The 22675-nt window shown below is 43.3% G+C and overlaps 1 protein-coding gene across 3 annotated transcripts; it reads right to left on the bottom strand.

The window, feature by feature from the left end:
- Window positions 1-33: 33 nt before the first annotated feature.
- serinc4 (serine incorporator 4) lies at window positions 34-22520 on the bottom strand. Of its 3 annotated transcripts, none has more exons than XM_066701558.1 (12): window positions 22321-22520; window positions 13910-14077; window positions 12232-12410; window positions 11542-11621; window positions 10316-10409; window positions 9034-9245; window positions 8014-8109; window positions 3256-3382; window positions 2749-2821; window positions 2263-2302; window positions 1833-1983; window positions 34-1262 (listed from the first exon to the last, which is right to left on the bottom strand). In XM_066701558.1, exons 1-12 carry the CDS (start codon window positions 22495-22497, stop codon window positions 1061-1063), a joined length of 1599 nt encoding a protein of 532 aa, XP_066557655.1. In that variant the 5' UTR covers window positions 22498-22520; the 3' UTR covers window positions 34-1060. The 3 variants fall into 3 exon arrangements, with proteins under 3 accessions (XP_066557655.1, XP_066557657.1, XP_066557656.1); XM_066701560.1 differs by lacking the exon at window positions 22321-22520 and adding an exon at window positions 15865-16444; XM_066701559.1 differs by lacking the exon at window positions 8014-8109.
- Between the last annotated feature and the right edge of the window lie 155 nt (window positions 22521-22675).

Raw genomic sequence — 22675 nt, 5'->3', positions numbered from 1 at the left:
TGTGAGATTACTATATGAAATGAAGACAACTCTCATTGTTGTATCTTGGTAAAAGACCCAAACCGGTCCTTCTGGAATCGGCCGTTCTGGGCACATTCTCAGGATTCCTGTGTGGGAACGTCTAAGCCGTGCTATAAAACTGTAAGGCACATGCAAGAACAACCAAAAAAACTACATTGTTATTATAAATATGTATTTAAAAAAAAAAAAACTTCACATTAAATATGACTACTGCTGTATACTCTTAAAAGTTTCAAAGTACAATGCTTTTCTCAGTCTTACCATAGTGAGAGGTACTCAGTCATATGTATACTATAACTGTACAGTTTTTACACAACCCGCCGTTTCTCCCAACGCATACGGCAGCGCCTTCTCCCCATGGCCATGGCCGGCTGCTGAAGGGGTGGGTGTTACAGATGGCAGTGCTCCCCCAGCCTTTCTGAGTTCAGGGTGAGGTGAAGAAGTGGCCATAGATCACAGAAAACATGGACCCTGTTTAAGCCTTTGCTTGGTCTTATGCTAGGCAATGGATGCTTGCCAACTGTGGTGAATGTCAATTCAGCTTTGAACAGTTTGCAAGTTCAAGATGATAACAATATAAAAAAAAGCAAAGGAATAAATTCTTTAGTAATTAGTGCCTACTGAAAAACATTCCTCAGAAGGGGACAGTCACCAGGGAAAAGCAATACATGTTGTGAAAGCCCATAGATACTCTACGTCTTGTGTTCTCAGCTCAATGGTCCATCTAGCGCGATGGAGTGTCAAAGGGATAGGAAGCTGCTTCACATCACCAGACAAGTGCTCTATAGGTTTCTATATGTTTGAGGCGAATGAAATGCTACAACAGCAGGAATCAGGATTGTGTGCTCACCACAGTACGGTTTTACGTCTCATGCTTGCGACTCGGATTGCACTTGCATAGTTGTTTTTTATGCATTCCAAGCTGTAAATGAAACGGACAAAGCTCTCGGTGTAGGGAGCTGCGCAGAAGGCATCGTCTTGGCGTGGATGATGTCCATGGTTGATCCAGACCATTCCCCAACCAACACCCACCACAGGGTCACACGCTGCCATTGGGCTGTAGGGTGGCGCGTCGCTTAATGCGGGAGCGCTTGGGCCGCAATGTGGGCTCCCGGCGGCACAGTGGGGCCAGCAGGATCCACATGTACAGGACCACACAGGCCCAGCACGAGGACATCTTCACCCAGAAGGTGGACCAGCTCCCGTGGGTGAAGGTGGTCTCCAGGATGGCCGACTCGTAGCTAAAGGGGATGAAAACAACGTGAGGCTGCAGCCCGTGACCCACACAGAGCCCAGGGCACAGAGCTGGACCCCTTACTATACAGGACCAGTCACAGTACACTGTCAGATTCCTGTAGAGTTCTGAGACTCCAAAATAAAATACACCTTCTTTAAATTTGCTATAAGAAAAGGCCATTTCATTCAAATATTTAGTTAATATGCGAGCCAGTCAGGGGTGGGGACGGCTAAATAGGAGCTTCTCAGACTGAGTTGGGCAGGTTGGGAACACCCAGGCCTGTGAGTGTGGCTGGATGCTTATGGAAATGTTCAAGCTCATGCAAGGAATTATCAAATTAATTAATCAGCACTGCACTCAAAGGCTTATTCCTTATAAACACTTAAATAATCCTTTTGATTCAATTTCAATCAGAGACGATCACGCTTCACTCCTTATGGACCCGCATTAGTGTGTCTGTATAAGATATAGCCACGCTCAGCCCCCAACTCAATAGGAAACACCTGATCAAGCCCCTCCCTGTGCCCTGGAGACCACACGGCCCCTGCCTTCGCTCTCCTCACTGCCTCCCTACCTGAACCAGTTGGTGAGGGTCATCATGACGTACAGGGAGGCCAGGAAGAAGACAAAGTGGAAGAAGAAGTAGCTGTAGACCACCCGCTGGGCTTCATTGTGGATCACCTTCTGACCCCCTTTAGTGTCATCATCCACCTCAACTGATTGATCTGGAGACAGGAGAGAGAGAGGGTATCACTCACTGCAGAGCAGAGGGGGCCCTTCACAGCTGACTGACTGTCCAGCTGATTCAGATCTGGTGTATTTGATTTCTCTTGGAATAGCAGGATATTCTCTTAATGTGGAGGACAGACAAGATGGGGTCTGGGGAGGGCAGCACCAGGGAGGGAGTAGCCGTTTGATCTGCCTCATAAATAATAATATTATTAATGTTTTAGCTATAATATAATGATGTTAACTGCAAATTAAATTCAAATCAGAACTCTCACCCTCTTCCTCCTCTGGGCAACAGAAACAGCAGCTGGCTTTCTGTGGGGAGAAGCAAGACAGCGGGGATTAGAGAGAGACTGGAGAGATAAAGATCTCAGGGGTCACTGTTTAAATCAGCCAGAGATATCCTCACATTGCACCACATAAACACTTTTTCAGCCCCAGATAATGTTATATTCATGTTCTTGTATTGTATAAGCTAAAAAGAGTTTTACTTCAGCTTTCCCTCCTGGCAGAACTGTTGGAATGTCAAATGGACAGCACTCTTTCACCATCTGAGCTTCTCAGGACTCTCAGGTTCAATAGGAGATCGCAGGCAGGATTTATGACTCAACACTCAGATAGGTAGCCAAGGTAAAAGCTGCATGTAAGAATGAACCTCAGAATTGCAGAAGCAGTGCATGTAACCCTCTCCCTACCAGCAGGAGGCAGTGGTCAGCACACCAAGAGCACTACTGACTGCTGACAAGACTGTAGGGCCTCACCTGGAACTCGTATCTGTAGACTTTAATCATCCAGAAGGGGCCGAACATCTCCGCCAGGTAGGAGGCTTCATTGCTGCCAGGATACGCACAAGAAAACACCGTCAATACAGCAGCAGGGACTGAACACCATGTTGTGGAATTTGAATCATAAGGAACCATTATTTATCACTTCAAATGATGGGATTCCAGAGTCTGTGTGCAACATGCCTCCCTACCAGATTAAACCCCCTAACTCTGAACAGATATAAACAGATGTCAGAGGAATTGCAAATTTACAGATTCCAGCTGCCACCTTCACAGGAAGCAAGCACTACACACAGTAAACATAAATACTTTATAAAAAAAGTAATCTATTTAACAGACAAAAATATTTAATGTTGGTTAAACTGAGAAAAATCTGTGCCAGTGAAAGCTTAGATCTGTGCTGAGCTGGAGTGTGGCTAGGGTGCTGGGCGGGTTTTTTTTTTTTCACAGGGCACAGCAGCTACCCGGCCCCCGCTAACTTACCATGCGAAGAGGACACAGCCGTACATTATAGCAGCCCCGATGATGGCCACAGCGTTGTCCTCAGTCTGCATGCCGTCCCGGCTCACACTGGGGAAGCACACACTCATGTTGCGGCCCTCGTACTCCACTGTGAACACACACACACACAGCCCAGTCAAGAGCAGGTTCCCACTGATCTCTGCTCTTATTGAAAAGACAAAGAGAGGACCTTCGCACTGCTGCTTCCCCCAATCTAAAGACCTGTTAACAACTAGGTGTTTTTTTGGGTGTTTTTGCTTTTTCCTTTGAAACTAATTGAAAACATGAGATGGGTTGCTCAATAGATAATTACTACATCAGTTTAGGTCCCATAACAACTGTTTTTCAGTAGTCATTGAAACTGATTAGGTATTTGGATCAAAACCTTGGACAAAAAAAAAAATCAGAGCTGGTCTAAAGCAAAAGCATATGGCGGACTAGAGGGATAATGGCCGAGGTTCAGTTTCTGTCATCAGGATGCGTTTAAACCTACAACGCGTTATAGGACTTTAATTCAAACCAAAGAGATAAGCAGGTGTAAAAGATTAGTTTGGCAAAGGGTTTGCAGCACAAGTACAAATCTAGAGCTTTGATCACTGCAATCTTTGTCTTCGGATTTCTCCTCTACATTCAGCACAATCTTTCCGTGGCTACAAAAAGGCGTGATAAAACAAGCACTTTAGCAAAGCCGTCTGCTGCCCTCGATATATGAGGGTCTGAATAAATACAAAAATATATAAATGTGTGCTTTATTTCAGAGTTTCCCGGGCATGAAGGCACACTGTGCTGAAGAGCCTGGGCTTTAGAGAAGGACACTCCAAGAACAGGGGTGACACAGAGTTACTCTTAAGTTTGCGTGTTGGCTTTCTACACAGAAGTAAAAGCTGCTATTGCCTCCAACAGCTGGGCTTTGTTTTTCTGTCTCAGCAATGGGGCAAAAGCCGGGACGGCCAGGCCGCCAGATCCCTGCAGTGTCCGTGGCCGGCACAGTGTTTGTTGTGGTGTGCAGTGCCGAGTCGCGGTGTGTAGTGGAGGGCAACGGGCTGGGGGCCACAGAGGTGCAGAATATCAGTGTTTTAATCGGGGCCAGCTCAGACGGAGCATGTCCTCGCTCTGGGACCTAGACCCTGAGGTGTTCTCACAGCCCCCTGCCTGCCCGACAGAGACCTCTCCCCACAGGAACGGCACAGTCCCCTGGGGCATGCACTTGTCTGCTAGACAGAAAGTCAAGCATGCAACCCAGGGATTTTGTGTCCACACGCCACTGTGACAGGGGCACGGCGGGAGCAGGTTTTTAAGTGTCGCCTCAATAGCCACCAAACTCCTGGTTTTCTCGGACAGACAAAAAATAAACAATGGAACATATGGGATTTGCATGACTGGCACAGATAAGCGACGCCTTTACATGAGCTAGTTGTTACAGTGAGCAACAGCAGAGACATATACACAGGGAGTACAAGCACTTATTCAGGGTTGCTAATTAAACAAGGACCGAAGATCACACCTAAACATTAAGATCAGGTATGTTTAGCACTGCAAAAAGGAGAAAACATCATTAAAGCAAGAGCTGTGAACGTCTACAACAACAAAAGACCAGTTATGAAACTGAACCTGACATTCTTGGCTCCAGAAGTGTCTGGAGCTGATTCTGGATTGATAAGCTACTCTCAGGCCAAATGGCTTCCAGTTGATTGTAAACTTTATTATGTCCTTAAAGAGCATGGTTTTACATGCCTGAGGAACAGACACACAGACACACTCACAAAGAAGAAATAAAAAAACAGAAAATGCTTTGGGACCAACCAAACCAAAATGTCTTTAGAGGTTTTTTAAAGAAATAATTATTTTAATAGCAGGCTGGCGGTGCATATTTCCTCAACATGTCAGAGCACAGCCCTCCCAGCCCTCCCAGCCCCAGGACAGGAGTCCCTGCCCCAGCGCTTGCCAGGAAGGCCCCCCCCACCGTCTAGTGCCCCGGATGCCCAGGCACGCACTGTACCACTCACTGTGGGACTTCATTTTCACCAAACTCTACAGTGTCAGTTTAACTGAAGAGTAGGCCGTGCCACCATGCACAGAGTTGTGGCACCATACAGACAAACTGCAGGAATTCAGGTGCAACTCAAGAGAGAAATAAATGCCTGTTATTAAGAACACAACACTACAAGAATCTCCACCTTCAATGATTTTTTGCTACGAAATTCACATTTTTCTCATGCTAATTGGCTTTCTGTTCAACTGAAAACAAACATTTATAAACATTTATCTTTTCTGCATCTATATTGTATTTTGCTACTTTGTTTCAAAGTCTATGAGAAACGTTCAGCGGGAGAATTTAAAAATAACCTTGTGAAATCAGGAGAATGGTGCTCTTCAGGTGTAAAGAGCACATTTGTGGTTCATTTATTTGTATGTTTGTTTTAAGAAGTTGCATCTTTTGTACCTTCTATATATATACACTCACCTAAAGGATTATTAGGAACACTTGTTCAATTTCTCATTAATGCAATTATCTAACCAACCAATCACATGGCAGTTGCTTCAATGCATTTAGGGGTGTGGTCCTGGTCAAGACAATCTCCTGAACTCCAAACTGAATGGGAAAGAAAGGTGATTTAAGCAATTTTGAGCGTGGCATGGTTGTTGGTGCCAGACGGGCCGGTCTGAGTATTTCACAATCTGCTCAGTTACTGGGATTTTCACGCACAACCATTTCTAGGGTTTACAAAGAATGGTGTGAAAAGGGAAAAACATCCAGTATGCAGCAGTCCTGTGGGCGAAAATGCCTTGTTGATGCTAGAGGTCAGAGGAGAATGGGCCGACTGATTCAAGCTGATACAAGAGCAACTTTGACTGAAATAACCACTCGTTACAAGCGAGGTATGCAGCAAAGCATTTGTGAAGCCACAACACATACAACCTTGAGGCGGATGGGCTACAACAGCAGAAGACCCCACCGGGTACCACTCATCTCCACTACAAATAGGAAAAAGAGGCTACAATTTGCACAAGCTCACCAAAATTGGACAGTTGAAGACTGGAAAAATGTTGCCTGGTCTGATGAGTCTCGATTTCTGTTGAGACCTTCAGATGGTAGAGTCAGAATTTGGCGTAATCAGAATGAGAACATGGATCCATCATGCCTTGTTACCACTGTGCAGGCTGGTGGTGGTGGTGTAATGGTGTGGGGGATGTTTTCTTGGCACACTTTAGGCCCCTTAGTGCCAATTGGGCATCGTTTAAATGCCACGGCCTACCTGAGCATTGTTTCTGACCATGTCCATCCCTTTATGACCACCATGTACCCATCCTCTGATGGCTACTTCCAGCAGGATAATGCACCATGTCACAAAGGTTGAATCATTTCAAATTGGTTTCTTGAACATGACAATGAGTTCACTGTACTAAACTGGCCCCCACAGTCACCAGATCTCAACCCAATAGAGCATCTTTGGGATGTGGTGGAACGGGAGCTTCGTGCCCTGGATGTGCATCCCACAAATCTCCATCAACTGCAAGATGCTATCCTATCAATATGGGCCAACATTTCTAAAGAATGCTTTCAGCACCTTGTTGAATCAATGCCACGTAGAATTAAGGCAGTTCTGAAGGCGAAAGGGGGTCAAACACAGTATTAGTATGGTGTTCCTAATAATCCTTTAGGTGAGTGTGTATATATATATATATATATATATATATATATATATTTATTTTTTTAATCTTTCTTTGGTCCAAAAATAATCAATTGTGTTTTTGTAAAAAGAAGGACTGCAAAGCTGTAAGAAAAAACCCACAGTCAGATACCAATGTTCGAATGTTACCTGACAATGGTCCATTTACAGTTCTTAACTTTGTAAGTGTTTGGATGACACACACACTGCTCCCTTTGTAGGAGCTAGAGAGTAGTGGCTCTTGTTTGTGGATTAAACTCTTAACTCTCTCCAGATCCCCCTGACTGACTGACTGGCTGGCTGGCTGGCTTTCTCTGAGGATCAGACAGTCACTGCAGGGCCTATCGCTTCGCACACATGCCTGGACTCCATTCAAAGAAGGGAGGCAGAAGACAGAATAAGGGCATGTGTGATAGATGTGTGATCATTCAGTTCTTTTATTTTTTCTAATCAAGAACATGGAAAAAAATAAGATGGAATAAGAAATCACCAAGGAAATTCTCTTCAGTGACTCACAAATCCTTAACGGTGGGATCAAAGCAAATCAGGTTGTTTCTGGGGCCAGGTTATGTAATGCTGGCGGGGGGGTTTGGGGACAGGAAGTTTGGGATTTTGCTCTGAAAGCTATTAGTGCTGATATTGACCCTCAAGCATGCTCAATGACCCTCACATTCTCCACTGGTCGAAAATATTTACACACCTCAGAGGTTCGGGTGTTAGGTGGGGATACTATCAGGTCAAGGAGACTAAAGCCAAAAGCTAGACATGAAGGGTAAAGCTCTGTAGGACTTTGTAGGACAGACAGTGACAGAGAGAGGTCAGGACTGCTTTCTGCAGCATCTCCAGTGTGCACCAAACCTAAAAGACACTTAAACATGCTTCATCCATACACACAAATCATGAAACAACTACTTATATAACACAAACAAAATGACAAGGTAACAATGTGATTTTAGGACTCAGTTTGGCACATTTGACAGAGCTGACAGTGAGAGAGTGGGGGGTGATTTTAAGAGTGCAGTTCAGTTGTAAGGGACGGACAAGGGTGTGCAGTGTCCAGGGGGCGTACCTCTCTCGGGGGGGCGGCTAGACAATGCAGAGAAAGTCAGGTACATCACGTAGCAGCTGATGATGGAGGCCTGCAGCAGTCCTGAGCGTGGCTGCTCTGAAATCACAACACAGAGGAGTCCAACCAGGCCTCTCACGAATACATTACGAAATACCAGTGTCCCATGCGCACAGTTCTTTGGTTCTAATAAATAAAACCAGTATAAAGTTTAATTCAGATTGGGATCAGCTTTATCTGTGCAATACCCACCTCCAGCTTGATCAGATTATTGGAGGCAGGCCTTTAATTGCTCTGGGTAGCTCCGCAGTATCAACACAATCAGAGAGTGCATTGGCTAATCCAAAGTCCATACCGTTCCACACACATTCCAGGAATAGGAAATTCTTGAGCAGTGATAGTAAAATCCTGACATGTTTAGGCAAAAGTGTCTTATTCATGGGAATCATTATAAATAACCAAAACAAATGCTCAAAAGATGAGCTGAGGTCTATTTTCTCTTTCTGATTATGAAAATTATACAATTTTATAAAAGACATAATAATAACTAATAAAAAAGTGTTTGTTTCACTTGAGAGGTAAATAAGTTATTGAGTGTAGTTTTCATCTGCCTTAGGGAAAGACTGTGCTGTATGGCTGAGAGAAATCAATCTGATCCTAATCTTAATGCATGCTTTAAAGTTCAATCATGAGGTTCCTCTGAAGATCTAAAGGAATACCACAGGACACAACTCTGAACCCCGTCAGCACCAAACTCTGAGCTACATGTGCACGTCCTGGATTCTTGCCCTTTTTGGATGACTTTAGCAATGTACTACAATTCAAAAGATGCTTCTTTATCACTTTATCAATGGAAATGGACACTGGGGAAAATGAACCTTCAGTGTGAGCTCAATTTCAGATTTTGACAGAGCTCAGCTCAGGCCCTTGCATACAATGAATGTCTTTGTCTTGTCAGTGTTGCGAGTGTTGTCGTGGGCGGTGCTGCTCAGCGGGCGGCTCACTGGGAGGACGGGGACTTACTGAGCTGGACGCAGGGTGTGATGGCCATGAAGGACATGAGGCCACACAGCCCCAGGTTGGTCCACAGCAGGACCTTGTTGAGCTGGCAAGCAGCAGGGTGGGTGTAGTATTTATACATGAAGGTGAAGGCTGACGACGCGATGGTGTAGAAGACCATGGTGGCACACAGCACGGCCAGGTACCAGCGCTTGTCTTCAGCAGCTCCTGTCAACCTAGAGAGAGAGAGAGAGATTAAAGACAAGAACAAAGCAGCCCAGGCACTAACACTGAGCCACTAAACACACTGCAATCACTCTATAAAATTCCAAAGCACCCTAAACATCTGTCCACAGCAGTAAACCTGTGCAGACTCTTGGGAGAGGGCCCTGTGTGCAGGGTGGGGTGAGGGCTGGTGCTGAGGGATTATTTCTTTAATTTGGAAAGTCTCCAAAGCCCTGAGAAAGCCTCCTAAACCAGAAAATGTTATCCTGTCAGAAAGTGCGAGTTATTAATTGATATCTCCATGTGCTCTGGAACAGCAGCAAAGGCTGTGAAGTGCACTTCACTTAGTGGGCAACATCTGGAAGCAAGATGCCTGTCAGGAGATGGGCACAAAGAGAGACGAAGTAGCACAGGAGTTGAAAAAGCCTTCAGAAGACAGATGCAAATATGATAATGTGCTTTATTGACTGTGATTTATGCCTATGTTGCTAGGGATAAGAGTCCACACAGTGGAGATATGAGTAAGGTGTACAGTGACAGAGAGCTCAAAAGCAAGCCAGATGAAATCCAGCTTTGCCCTACATTCCACAGGCACCTCTCGGAGTCCCACAGGTGAATAAACCCGAGACAGGAAGAGCAAAGAACACCACACCCAGCAGGGCAGAACCGCCAGCCAGATGTTCAGAGAAACTGCCAGCACTGAAACACGCTACATGGCCCGAGGCGCACATATACAACATGCCAAACTTTGATAATGCATGTAAAAGAATGTCAGTCATATTTTGTCTTCTTTTAATTTCCTTTTTTTAGAGACAAGGCGTGTCACTGTTAGTGTTCATTGTGATAACAGTTCTGTTATATTCTGTTTTACACTACTATGACTGTCGACATCATCAGAGGAAAATGCTTCTGCTGCTGGCAGCTTGCTGGAGAACACCCAGGGAGCCTCAGACGCCCCCTGCAAGATGTAGCCGAGATATTTTCTGTCTATTCACACAGAGCATCTTATATACTTTCTCCTCAACACCCCCCACCATACTGCACAGATCAGGCACCAGACAAGCCCCCCCCACCAGCTCACCAGTTCTTGTTCCAGGTGTGAGCGAAGGCAGTGATGAGGACCAACTGGATTAGGATGAAGGCAAACCCCCCCACCACGCCAACATAGTGCCAGGCTGAACAGAGACAGACACAGGAAGAGGCATGCCAGACATGGTTAGATAAAGTTGACAAGAGGAAGACTACAGTCACCATCTCCCCAAGCCAGAGCTGAGACAAAGTTATCACTGGAACTGGATAAATATGAACACTACATACTCCACAAAGATTCTACTTGTGCCGCCCAACTGGGATCCAATGCAGTGCCATATGCCTTGATACAGAATACTACCTGTGAATAAGAGCTCATGTGCCGTTACTGCTTTAACTTAAAGATGCAGCCCTCTGGTGCCATCTGGTGGTCACCAATAAGAAGTGTATCCTGAGTTGGTAAATCTATTACCTAAATCACACTGACATTGTAACAGAAAACATAACATAAATAAATACATACATAAACAATGCTGCAAAATGTTTTAATATTCATTTTTAATAGCATTCTTTATAACTACACTTGCATATGTTTTTAGATATGTTTCACAGCTATACTGGGTTTTGCTTTGCCCAATTGTCTGTCTGCTCATATTCCACTGCTATTATATTAGACCAGACACGGTCAGCAGGGATAGTGAAGTGGCTCTGGTCATCCAGTGTGAGCTATCACCAGGGTCTGGGCATAATCACATTGTGACAGGGGTGATGCAAGCAGCTGTGCTCATATGATAGTCAATGTTGTTGGAATTAGATAATTCCCTAATGTAGCCCATGTGAGCCCTGCCTCTGCAATCTGTGCAGAAACCTTATCATGCTTTAATTGTGCTCCCACATTAAAGGGTGTTTATTCAGACTGCCGGGCTAATGTCCGTAAAGGCCCTTATCAGATGAGCGCAGAAGGAATCGGCTCTGGAATTCTCACACTCTGTAGTTGATCTGGAACACGAGTTTGTTGTTTTTATTCCCCAGCTGCTCCTGGAAGAGGCTGCTGTTAGAAACAACTATGCTGTAGATGCAGGTGTAAACCCTGAACAAAGGGCAGAGCTTCCTGAATTGGATGCTATTTATTGCATTCCATTTAAAAACATCCGTCAGCAAGTGTTAACTTTTATAATGACTAGAGGGCAATTTGTTTCTTGTTTTGTTTTGCTGATTTTTAATCTTTTAACACAGTGTGTGAGCGTGCAGTGTGGTGGGGTCTAGTAGTTCACTCACCATGCAGGAAAGACTCAGTGGGGATAAAGAAGGCAGCTGCGCACATCCCAATCAGGGTGACCAGCTTCAGAAACCAGAACCTGCAGAGAGAGAGAGAGAGAGAGAGAGAGAGAGAGAGAGAGAGAGAGAGAGAGAGAGAGAGAAGCAAACAGACAGCATTGTTGTGGAAAAGAAATGGGGATGTGGCTGAAGACACTAAAGGGCAGCAGGACTGGGAGGGCATTTAGAAAACAACCTGACCCCTCTGCCCTTCTTTCACAGCACTCCCTGACTTCTGCTGCTGTTCTCTAGCCCTGGTTAGATAAGTGTCTTAAGAGAGGAAAGGCATTAAGTCCCAGCAACAGCTCTTAAGAGTGTAATCTGCATCAACGCCTTCCCCAAATTAAAACAAAAGCAGAACGCCCATCTACAACATACGGAAATGGTAAAATAAACGGTTCAATTGTAAAATACATTTATTTTGGAAAAATTGTGCCCTAAAATGATTTAGGTTTTCTTTCTTTGGAGCTAAATTAATTAAACTGTCTATAATGTGTGGTTCAGTCCCCTGAGGGGTAATTGGTCTGAAGATAAATCTATTTTCAGTTACTGGGTTTATGGGATGGCAATATAAGCAGGGCCGTGAGAAGACATTGTGCAATGCTAGAATGGATTGGCAGTGCGAGTCGGGTGCCTGCCTGCCACACTGACCCGTTGTGGATGAGAGCACGGTAGTCCTGGCTGGACCGGACATTGATGAGGAAGAGCGCTAGCATCAGGTAGAAGCAGGCGGTGCCGAAACACACCCTGTACACTGCTGAGTACCCCACCAGCATCTCACAGTCTCCACCCCCCTGGACATGGTCACAGATCAGGGTGTAAAAAGGCACCTACGACACATACATGGGAACAAAGCAGCTGGTATGAGAATGTATAGTACTGATCAGCAACTATACTGAACTTATCCAAAATAATTCATTGTGGCTTAGACCTGGGCCTGTGTGTTCTGCTGTGCGCAGTTCAGTTCAGCATAGTATAATATAATGCAATGCTATACAATTCCACAAAAATAAAATCATAATTCCAAGGTTGTTCTGCAGGAAACAGACTTCCACACTCTATTACAGTTCCCTAATGCCTCCTTATTCCCTGCCTCAAACAGCGTTCCCACTGGACAATACTATAACAACAACTATTACCGACCAGCTCCATTTCTTTGATGTTAAAAGGAGAGGTGTAATGGAGGCTTATTTAAATTGACACAAAGTGGCTCAGGAAGCAAGATCTTCAGTATGTTCTTGACTTTCTATCTTTTCGATGACCTGACATCATTGCATGGGTAAAAGTAAAGTAAAATAAAGAAATATAGCTCTATTGACCAGCTTCCTCCCCTCATCTCTTCTCAAACACCTACTACAAAGAGGTTCTGCAATTACAGACACTCTGTGCTCATTTGACAGTGCCTTGTCCGAAGGATTTAAGAGGTCTTAGGCTAACAAGATGCTTATGTTTCTCTCACTATGATGGGAATACTGACAGCTTTAATATTGTAAAGGTATCTGCTGTTCAGAGGGGCTGCATTTTTCTACAAAGTTCCCCACTTCTGGAGGACGTGGCTGTGCTCTGTCTGTGACATGTACTTCGCTGAGAGGCACTTCAGTGGCTAATCCGGTTAGCGTGCTTCCTAATGGGGGATTAATTGGATCTTTATTGAACATGACTCGATACATCAAACACAAGAGCAGGAAAATTAGGTTAGATGTCAGTGGATTTCTACATTCAAGAATTGGGAGGGCAGTGCCAAAGTAAAAACATTTAGGTTACAAGATCCTTGGTCTTCAGCAAATCTACAGCAAAAATACACTGCCTGAAAATGTATTATGACACTGTTCAGAATGTCCCCGTTGGCAAACAGAGGAAAAATATTAAAATAACTTTCAACTACATGAATGTCTATGTAATTAAACCCAAAACCAGATTTAAAAAGTGCAGAAAAAGTTGCACTATTATGCTAGGCCTGTATGGACAAATTGATGCAAGAAAATGAACAGATTCCAGAATCCACAACTCATGAACACAGCGGGAGTGCCAGCTATGTTGCCATTCAATGCCAGAAACTGTTTTAATGATGTGGACATCCCATAAAATGCCACAAACAAATTAAATGTGATACATCAGACAAAAGAAGATACCTTTCCAGTACATTTACTGTTACCAAGACTGACAAAGGACAACTTTAAGAATCAATGAGTCAAATACAAATATGTAGCAATTCGCAGTCAGCAGTCACATACTGTACACCTAACTCAAGATACATGTGACCAGTAGCACCTATCCAGCCTACAGATGCTCTTTCAGCTCACCCTCACAGTCTCAGAGAGTTACTCACATTCTCTCGCACGGCCTCCGAGACGGTCCTAGACAGCATGAGGCAAGACACCACGCAAGCCAGGATGTGGAACAACGTGTACATTAGCCGTGTGCTGGAGGACGATTTGATGGATGGGCAGCAGGCACAGCACAGGGAGCACGGAGCAGGGCCACAGCAACAACATACCTGGGAGACACGGACAGCCAGAGAGAGAGAGAGAGAGAGAGAGAGAGAGAGAAATGAATAAAGGGATCAAAGTAACAACTATTCTTAACATACAGTATCTCTTTGCCCACACAGATTCAAAAGCATTTGTTCAAAGCCATAGCTGTTCACTTTGAAGGATACTGTGGAGTTCAAGGACATAAAACCCTCACTGAGATTACCCATTGTGACATACAAATCATCTTACATTGCATGTGAAAAGCAACCAATATAGTTTTGTTTTGTCTTAATTGGACAGACGAACTGCCCACTTGCAACATACAGCCTACATACTTTTGCCTAAGAGGTACCATAGGTGCAGAATGTTCTGGGCTTTGAATGCAGCTAAACTAATTTACACAAGGCTCAACAATACAGCATCAATCTTTCCTGTGCAAATGGGATCCACACAATGGACATGAATCTTGAAGGCACACCAATAACAAGCAACTCTTTCACTTCATTCTGAGATTCTGCAGGGATCTGGTTTTGCAGAAAGTTTGTGGATCTTAAGTTGCTTTGCTGACAGCACAACCTCAGAGTTGCAGGAACCTAAGGCCACCCTGTTCAAAAAACTGTTGCTTTGAATGTGGGACCGGTCTATGGGAGAGGATTATTTCAGATAACACACAGCCTCTGGAAATTGTGCTGCCCGAACACGGAGTCTATGAGAGAGGCAGGCAGCCTGGCAGGTGTCCAACGGGGAGCTCTTAATCCTGAGTAGCATCATTCTGCCGAGGGAGAGGAGGAGACTAAAACCCAGGGCCATTCTGCTAATGTGCACCAAATTCCACAGATTAACGAAGACTTTACCTTCATTATGACACTGATTTACGAATGTATGCTGGACATCCAACAGAAACCAGAGGCTTACCTACACAGGGTTGCTTCTCTCTAACTTAGTGAAATACATCTACAACAGTGCAGCACTTTAGAAAGAAAGAAGGAAAGAAATAAAAAATCATATGGTACTTTAGAAACAAATCTGAAGGTTTTATGAGCAGCTCACTCTAACATTTTGTCAATATAATTGCATGCCCCTCCTGTCCACACCTGCTGGACCTCTGGCTGGTAGGAACCACCTCAGGTGAGACTGGATACAGAATGGTGGTCTTTAATCTATCAGAGATGGTGTTGCCAGTTTAAACACTGGCAGACTGTGTCTCTCTCTCTCAACGGCTGAAGAGGTTAGGAGTTGGGCGAGTTTCAGTGAACTCACATGGCTTCTGCTACAGTGAACTGTCCATTCATACAGATCAGCTCAGTATCTTAAATGAGGTCCAAGCACGCCTTTTAACTGCTCAAGAGGTGACAGGAGATAAGAGGTGTTTGGGTATAGTGTTGCAGTATTTGCAACTAATGAAAACTGAACAATACAGCAAGCAGACAACAAGGCAAGAACAGAATTCATAACAACCGTGTAAATCTCACTTTGCCCCAAAACATCCGAGCCCCTTCTTTATGCCAAATCGATAAAATGTTAAATCAACCAGGGGGTCAGTATTCCATCTGCTCTGTTGAGTACTGAAATGTTTACTTGATGCATAGCAAAGACAGCAGTTTGTAGAAGAATATATGGTAACCTTGCATCTGAACAGCAGTTCCTATCATTGCAACACAATCTACATTATTACATGTCTCCCCAAGTCTGAAGGGCTTTCCCAGCTGCTGCATGACAGAACCGCTGTATTTCAGAGCTCAGAATGTTCCCCAAAATTCCTTTCTACACTTCCTCCAATCAGATTCCTTGGAAGGGGGCTTTCTCTCACCTGATAGGCCACAGCGTTGACAAAATAGCGGCAGACACTGCTGCGACGCAGAGCCCGGCCTGCCGACATCCTGGATTGTTGCTACGGGTACAGGGGAGTGGGGGGGCTCCAGTAAGGCTCCTACACCGCCTCCAAGGTCGAGTGCACAGGGAGGGAGGGGGCTAACAACATCCCAGACTCCAGCGCTCCAAAATCTGCTCTCTCGATGAAGATGTAATGATAATTCTTGCTGGCTATCCAGTTATTTTGTTCTTACAAGCCTTGGCCTTCGTCTGTGTTGGTCTCACGATAATCACTGCCCAAAAAGATGTAAAATGTGGCCATTTTAAATATACCACATCCCTGAAAGAAGTACAGGTTGCTGTCAGCATGCAGATAGAGCTCTCGTCCAATTTATTCAGGATTATTTATATCCCCCTCCAAGAACAGGGCTTGTCCTTTGTGCCAGATGTTAGTTTTTTTATATATATTTGAGGAAGAGATGCACTAATACCATAAGAAAATAAGCCTAGGCTTCCAAAACTTAAAAAAAATGATGATGAAAAAGTTGCTGTTTTTTCCTCCAACATCCCACAGTCCCAGTGCCACTGCGACCGTGAGTGAATGAGTGAGTGAGTGCAGCAGAGTGCTAGGCCACCCCTCCTCTCTGCCCCCACTCTCAAACCAAGGAGATTAGCCAGCCAGCGGACAGCAGCATGTGTTGGCCCATCTGTCAGCCCGGCTACACCAGCGAAAAGCAAAGCGACACAGGGACTTGGAAGTACAATAGGATTGGGCCAGAGTATTAATCGGTTTAGGCAAAATAATGGAATTACTTCCAATGCAGTGATTTTTTGCAGTGTGAATATTTGAGGGGTTTTAGTTTTTTTTTTTTTACTTGCACCTACCCCACCCCCATCCTTTTCAATCCAAGCTTTTAAATTTCTCACCAATTCACCTTGGGAAACAGGCCACCTCCCTAATCCCATCACCGTGCTAAGAGCACAGAAATAGAACTGTGTCAGTGGCATAGGAGGGAACAAGGTTCCGAGTTGGGAAGACCTTATGTTAATCACCTCGTCCAAGATTCTCAGTCAGAGAGCTTAGAAAAAACGTCATCACTGTTTCTGCTACTCTGGCTTGGGGTCAGGTTTATGTAACCAAAGGTACAAATCCCTCCCCCAAGCCTTTCCCTGGAAGGCCTAGCCTCCAACTCTAAAACAAAGATATACAATCCAGTGTGGGGCTTCTACATCCCTTGTCTAGCTTAATGAGTGGAAAAAGATTTCTTGTCAATGTTGGCAAGTCAGCAATTATACCAGGGCTTAGACACGGTCTCCACAGTAATAGTTCAAAAGTCCTGCACAGAGCACAGAGCATTACGCAATCATCTCCTTTCAATACATTAAAAGCACCAGATGTTAATAATCACACCATGGAAAATTCTCACGACAAGAGTGCCACAGACATTCCAACAGTACATCCTGGGATAAATAAGGCATGCATAGGTATGGAGAATACTGTGAGTGGCACTGATAATGGCTTTGTCTTTTTTTAACATTTAACATTAAGCATTTAAAGTGCAGTGGCATTCCCCCTTCAGACACAGTTAGCTTTAATGCCTGATAGAAGTGGTGTTTACAATCATACACACTGTGACTGAAGGAGATTTAACTGCTGACAACATTCATGGTCCTGTTTTTTTCTTCTTCAAGAAGGTCTGAATGTTTGGTATAAACGTCCTCTGCAATAAATAGTATTAGATCAGGCTGCAATGCAAATTAAACATCTAGTTTTACTGAGACCATTAAAGTATGTTTTATAGCAAATATTATAAATATATATATATTAAAAAAAAACATGACAGGCTGACGCAAGGTTCATAGCCCATATGGAAAGTCTCAACATGCAAATGCGGCTAATTATTTGAGATGGCTGTTCTGTCTTTTACCTATAGTGCCATCTTGGAAAGAACAAATCACATGAGTGATGTGAGCAAAAGAGAATAACCGTCTCTCCCCGTGTAGAAAGCACATATTTGTAGTGTCTGGGATTCAGATCGAGATAATCAAGCACAATGAGATTTTGCTGCCTATCAGATCAGTTCTTTGATGTGAAGTCACACGGGTCCAAAAGGAGCATTGAAATTGATGTCAGCAGTCTGGTACCCAAATTAATCCATTTGCATTTTGTTTTTTTTATATTTTGCAAAGAGAGCGGTCTGATCCAGCTGGTCAAAAGCACTATTTGGTGTGATGTTAGGGAGCACTACAGATGAAGGCACCAGCAAAGTCCCTGACCAGCCAATCACAACCCTCACTTCATGCTTCTTTTCATTCACACACGGTGTTCAGATACACTCCTGGGGGGTGGGGGTTCATAGAGGCTGAATAAATTAAAGTGTGTCTGGACTGTGGCAAATCCTCTCCACTACAACTTAACCTGCTCAGGAGGTGACAGACACACACACACCCTGACACTGTGCCCATTAACAGGGTGTGGGCAGAAACATCACTTGGCAGAGTAACAGACAGCTAAGAGGGACAGCAACGCCCCCTGATCACACACGTCTCTCTGTTGTTAGTACTGACAGTGTGAAGCACTTCTCCTGAACGTCTCGCTCAAGCACTTGTCAGCACTCTGTGCCTCTCAACTCCGCCCCCCCCATAATTGTTTAAATATACTTTTTCTTCCCCCATCCATTAACACTGTAAAACTGCAGTAAAACAAATGTCATTACTCCTGGCTTGGAAAATAGAGGATGAACAAATTATTTTCATCATGCCAGCTGGACTATTTTTATAAAAACAAGATCCTGAAACAGGCTGAAACAGGTTTTCCTGCTCTGTCCTTCTGGGAAGAATTAGATAGCTATTTGAGTCAGGGGAAGTGTTTTTTAAGTCTTCAAACAGCTCGCAATGCTAATGCTGCATTGTCTTTGTTTAATGTTGCTGTTTAAATATTAGAGTGGACTTTTACTGGACTTTGTCCCAATACAGTAACAAGCCAAACAAATGCAGGAATACAAATAAAATATATGTGGCCACTTGATGTGTCATGTGATCTAACAGACCCTCATGCGCTGTATAAACAGTTCTTACTGACTTTTTGGCAGCACTCCAGTACAGTCTCTGTGTGACCAGTTTGCCTCCTAGTGGATAGAAAGGCCAAGGCACCATCTGAGGTTCTATTTTTAATTTCAGTATCAGTACCGGCAAACCATGTTTCTCCCAAACAACTGTCAATGGAATGGAAAGACTATGCAAAGAATGGCAGCATGTTCTTGAAAAGCTGGGGTGCCCCATCCTATTTTTTATTTTAGTCACTAGGATAATTCTAAGTCTGCAGTTTTCAAAAATCACAAGATTTAATGTGGGCTGTCTGGAGCTATCCTAATCTTGTAATGTATCTTTCTTTAAGTGATTTTCCGTTTGTGAAATGTTTTATTATGCTTTATAGTGGAAAATGAATTTGATCCAACATACTGATCTTACAATGCCTCCTGGGAGACATCTGGGTCCTCCTGAAGAGTTCACTGTGAGCTGTGAGTGTGGGTGTGTTGCTCAGTGATGTCTATGGCTACTACAGCTAATCCCAGACAGGGGTGAAATAAATTATGCCAATCCTCACTAACACCAACAATCTCCACAGTATGAACAAGCACCCAGTCAAGTGTACATCTCTCCCAATGTACTGCACATACACAACCACCTTTTTTGGTTTCCACTATTCAGAAAAAATTCAGAAAATATTTATATTCAGTTTTCCTTCCATAGGTCATACCTCACAGGTAGATGGAGCAAAGATGATTTATGTCAACACAAACAGCTACTAATTAGTCACAATGAGTCTCCCAGCTTGAAAACATCCAGCTTATAGTTGTTCTCTTCGTAAATTCTCAATAAAATCTATCCTGCTGGACAAACATTGTGTTTCAGCTAAAATGTTAATCAATCAGTCCCTAAGAACACAAATCAGAACACCATATAGGAGTCATACAAACACACGCCCTGCAATGGAATTATGAAGACACCCTTGCACACGCACATGCACACACACACACAGAACCATTAATTCACCCTTATTTACAAACAAACATGCATCTGCCTTCCATGTTTAAATACACACATAGTGACAGACTACAGCTAGCAGCACAACACACAATTTCAGATGGACATGTTTGATTTAGCTCCTTAATCTGCTATGACCTCAATCACAAAACCATGACCCTGTTAAGCCAATTACATATTTTCTCTGCTTTGGCAAACAAGACAGGCTGGAAGTTATTTTGTTCCTGGTCTTCTCAAAGGACAGACTTCTCTTTCCAGAAAGTTACACAGACTTCTTTCACCACACGCTGAACAGAATGCATATCCCTCGGCAGTGAGGACTTTGAAATGCAGGGGGGAATAGTAAAACACTAGTGCTGCCTGGCTAGTTAAATCCCTCAGAAAGAAACACTTACTGGAATGTAAAAACATACTCATGCAGGATTTATTTATAGTCATCGGAAAACTGGTAAATTAATCCAATTGCATTCAATTAAGAAACAAAGTATTTATAAACTTTTGAACTCAATAAGTAAAAACATTTAAAATATCACTTCCAAAAGTAAGTCAAGTCCTAAATAGGCTTTCTCTATTTATTTTTTATTTATTTTTATTTTTTTACATTTGACAAGCTGTAGATATCTTTCTCAGCCACCTCACTTAAAAAGAAAAATCTATCAACAAATGAAAATAATTTCTGATGATATGATTTACAATCTACAACATGAGATACTTTCTTGCTACGGATGGCTTTTTGGATTACGTACAGGCCGGATTATTCCCTGTATTTGAAGTTTAATCTTTGTTAAAATGTAAGAAGTTTGCTTCTATGTCTGTTTCCCATCAAGGCAGATGACTATCTCTTATTGGAATCTCTCTAAATGGTTCACTAGTCTAATATATAAATTAAGCGAAAGAGGGTTGCATTTTTAATGGCTCTAGGCTCTGTCCTGACGTTGGGCTTTTAGGCAGAAAATCCTTAAAACGATGGCCTGCTGGGAGTGTCAAGTGTAATTACATTATGGAAAAACAACCAAAAACATCAGCAGCATTAATTCATTGGCCCACTAGCAGCAGATTATTAAAGACGCAAATCAACCACATTGATACATGTCTTGGATGTGGAGATTTAATCAATGTTGAGTCGTGTTGTTATAATGTAATAGTAAAATGTGCTGTTTCTCTAGGGGAAAGTAAACTCTGGTGGTAGGCGACCCAAAACATACACTTCAGAGTAAGAGGGCTGGTCTCTGTGATAGTATACTTGTGATATAGGTCCCTTTGGGAACACTGTCCTGCTTTCTGAGGGCAATGGATATTTTCATCTTGCCAGCAGTATAGGATCCAGAATTTCTCCAGGCTTTGTTAAAGAGATACACCCCTCCTCCTTTCTCTCTCCAAATGAGAAACTGTGGGCAGGTGGGGGTACCTGCTTAGCAAACATGTACAGAAGTACACATCTAATGAGGAATAGCCAGTTATCTAAGCTACCTTCCTGGTGACTGAGTGCTGGAAAGAGTTCTGTTGTGATTGTGTCTGAGATGTGCCTTTTGTCACACTATATATATAAAAAAAAACATGACACGATTACCACAAGACTAATTTTCTTTTGAGATGTAGCCTACATCACACTTCAGCTGAATAACCATCAAGGCCGTATCTCAGCTCTGCAGGTTGCGTGCGGAGCAGCTCCAGAGTTCTCAATTCAGCCTTTGCCTTTTCACACTCCATTTGAACCCCTTCATTGGATTAGAACACCTTATTTACTATATACCTGCCTTCAAGCTAATAATTGTCTAGACTGTAATGGTTTCTGAATCATCACAGAATTTCCATAAACTAGACATTCTTAAAAGGAAAACAAAGTGCTCAAGTTACAGTACACAAACACCAGATATGTTAAACACTAGACACAAACTAGACTCAAAGTATCTGCAGGTAAAAGTACTGAAAGGCAATCTATTTTTTGTGCATGATATCAAATATATTTTTAAAAGATGAATTTGTTTAACACTTGTATGTTAATTTAGCAAAACATGTGAATAGTAAATATCATATTTTTATCCAGAATTCAATCCTTCTATCATTCGGCATGATACAAAAAATGATCTGGCTGCTCCCATTCTATTTATGGCTGTTGTGCATGTTGCAATAAGTATTGTATCTTGCAAAGCTAAATTGTGTATGTTCAAAAACATGGGTATTGAATTTGTGGAAAACTAAAATACCCTTATTAATAATACAAACTGTGGCTACTTTGAACTCAACATTTTACAGACAGGTCCAAAGCAGTGCACCCCATACGGACTAGACTATGGCTGAATAGTCTAACACAACGTCTAAGCATACAATCAGCTACATTACTCATACAGGCTACTTCTCGCTTCCTATAGGTCTCCTACTGAGCATCTGTGCTGTTGTTTCTTACCTGAGCCCGGACACAATGATTCAACATCACTCCATAGACTGGGATCTGGGCAAAATGGGTGAAAGCTCCAAGGTCCTTAGGCACCTGGGGGTCAATCATACACCAGGATGAAGGGGCTGGTTTTGGGAGAATGGTGTCTGCCCAGCATAGCACCATTCCTATGGGGAACTTTAACATATGTCCTGCCTCTAAGAAAGTGGTTATCTGCAGGGGAGGGGGCTGAGGAGGTACAGTCTGGCACATAAATATAAGAAAGATTTCATTTCCTTGAAAAGCCAATTATAGTCTACATGAGAGATTGGTTTGGGTTGGCTGGTGGGCGTGAAGCACCTTTCGTTCCCCTAAGAGCAAGGAA

The sequence above is a fragment of the Amia ocellicauda genome, chromosome 4, assembly GCF_036373705.1.
Source record: "Amia ocellicauda isolate fAmiCal2 chromosome 4, fAmiCal2.hap1, whole genome shotgun sequence".
Lineage (NCBI taxonomy): Eukaryota > Metazoa > Chordata > Actinopteri > Amiiformes > Amiidae > Amia > Amia ocellicauda.
This window is presented reverse-complemented; position numbering and strand designations above follow the sequence as displayed.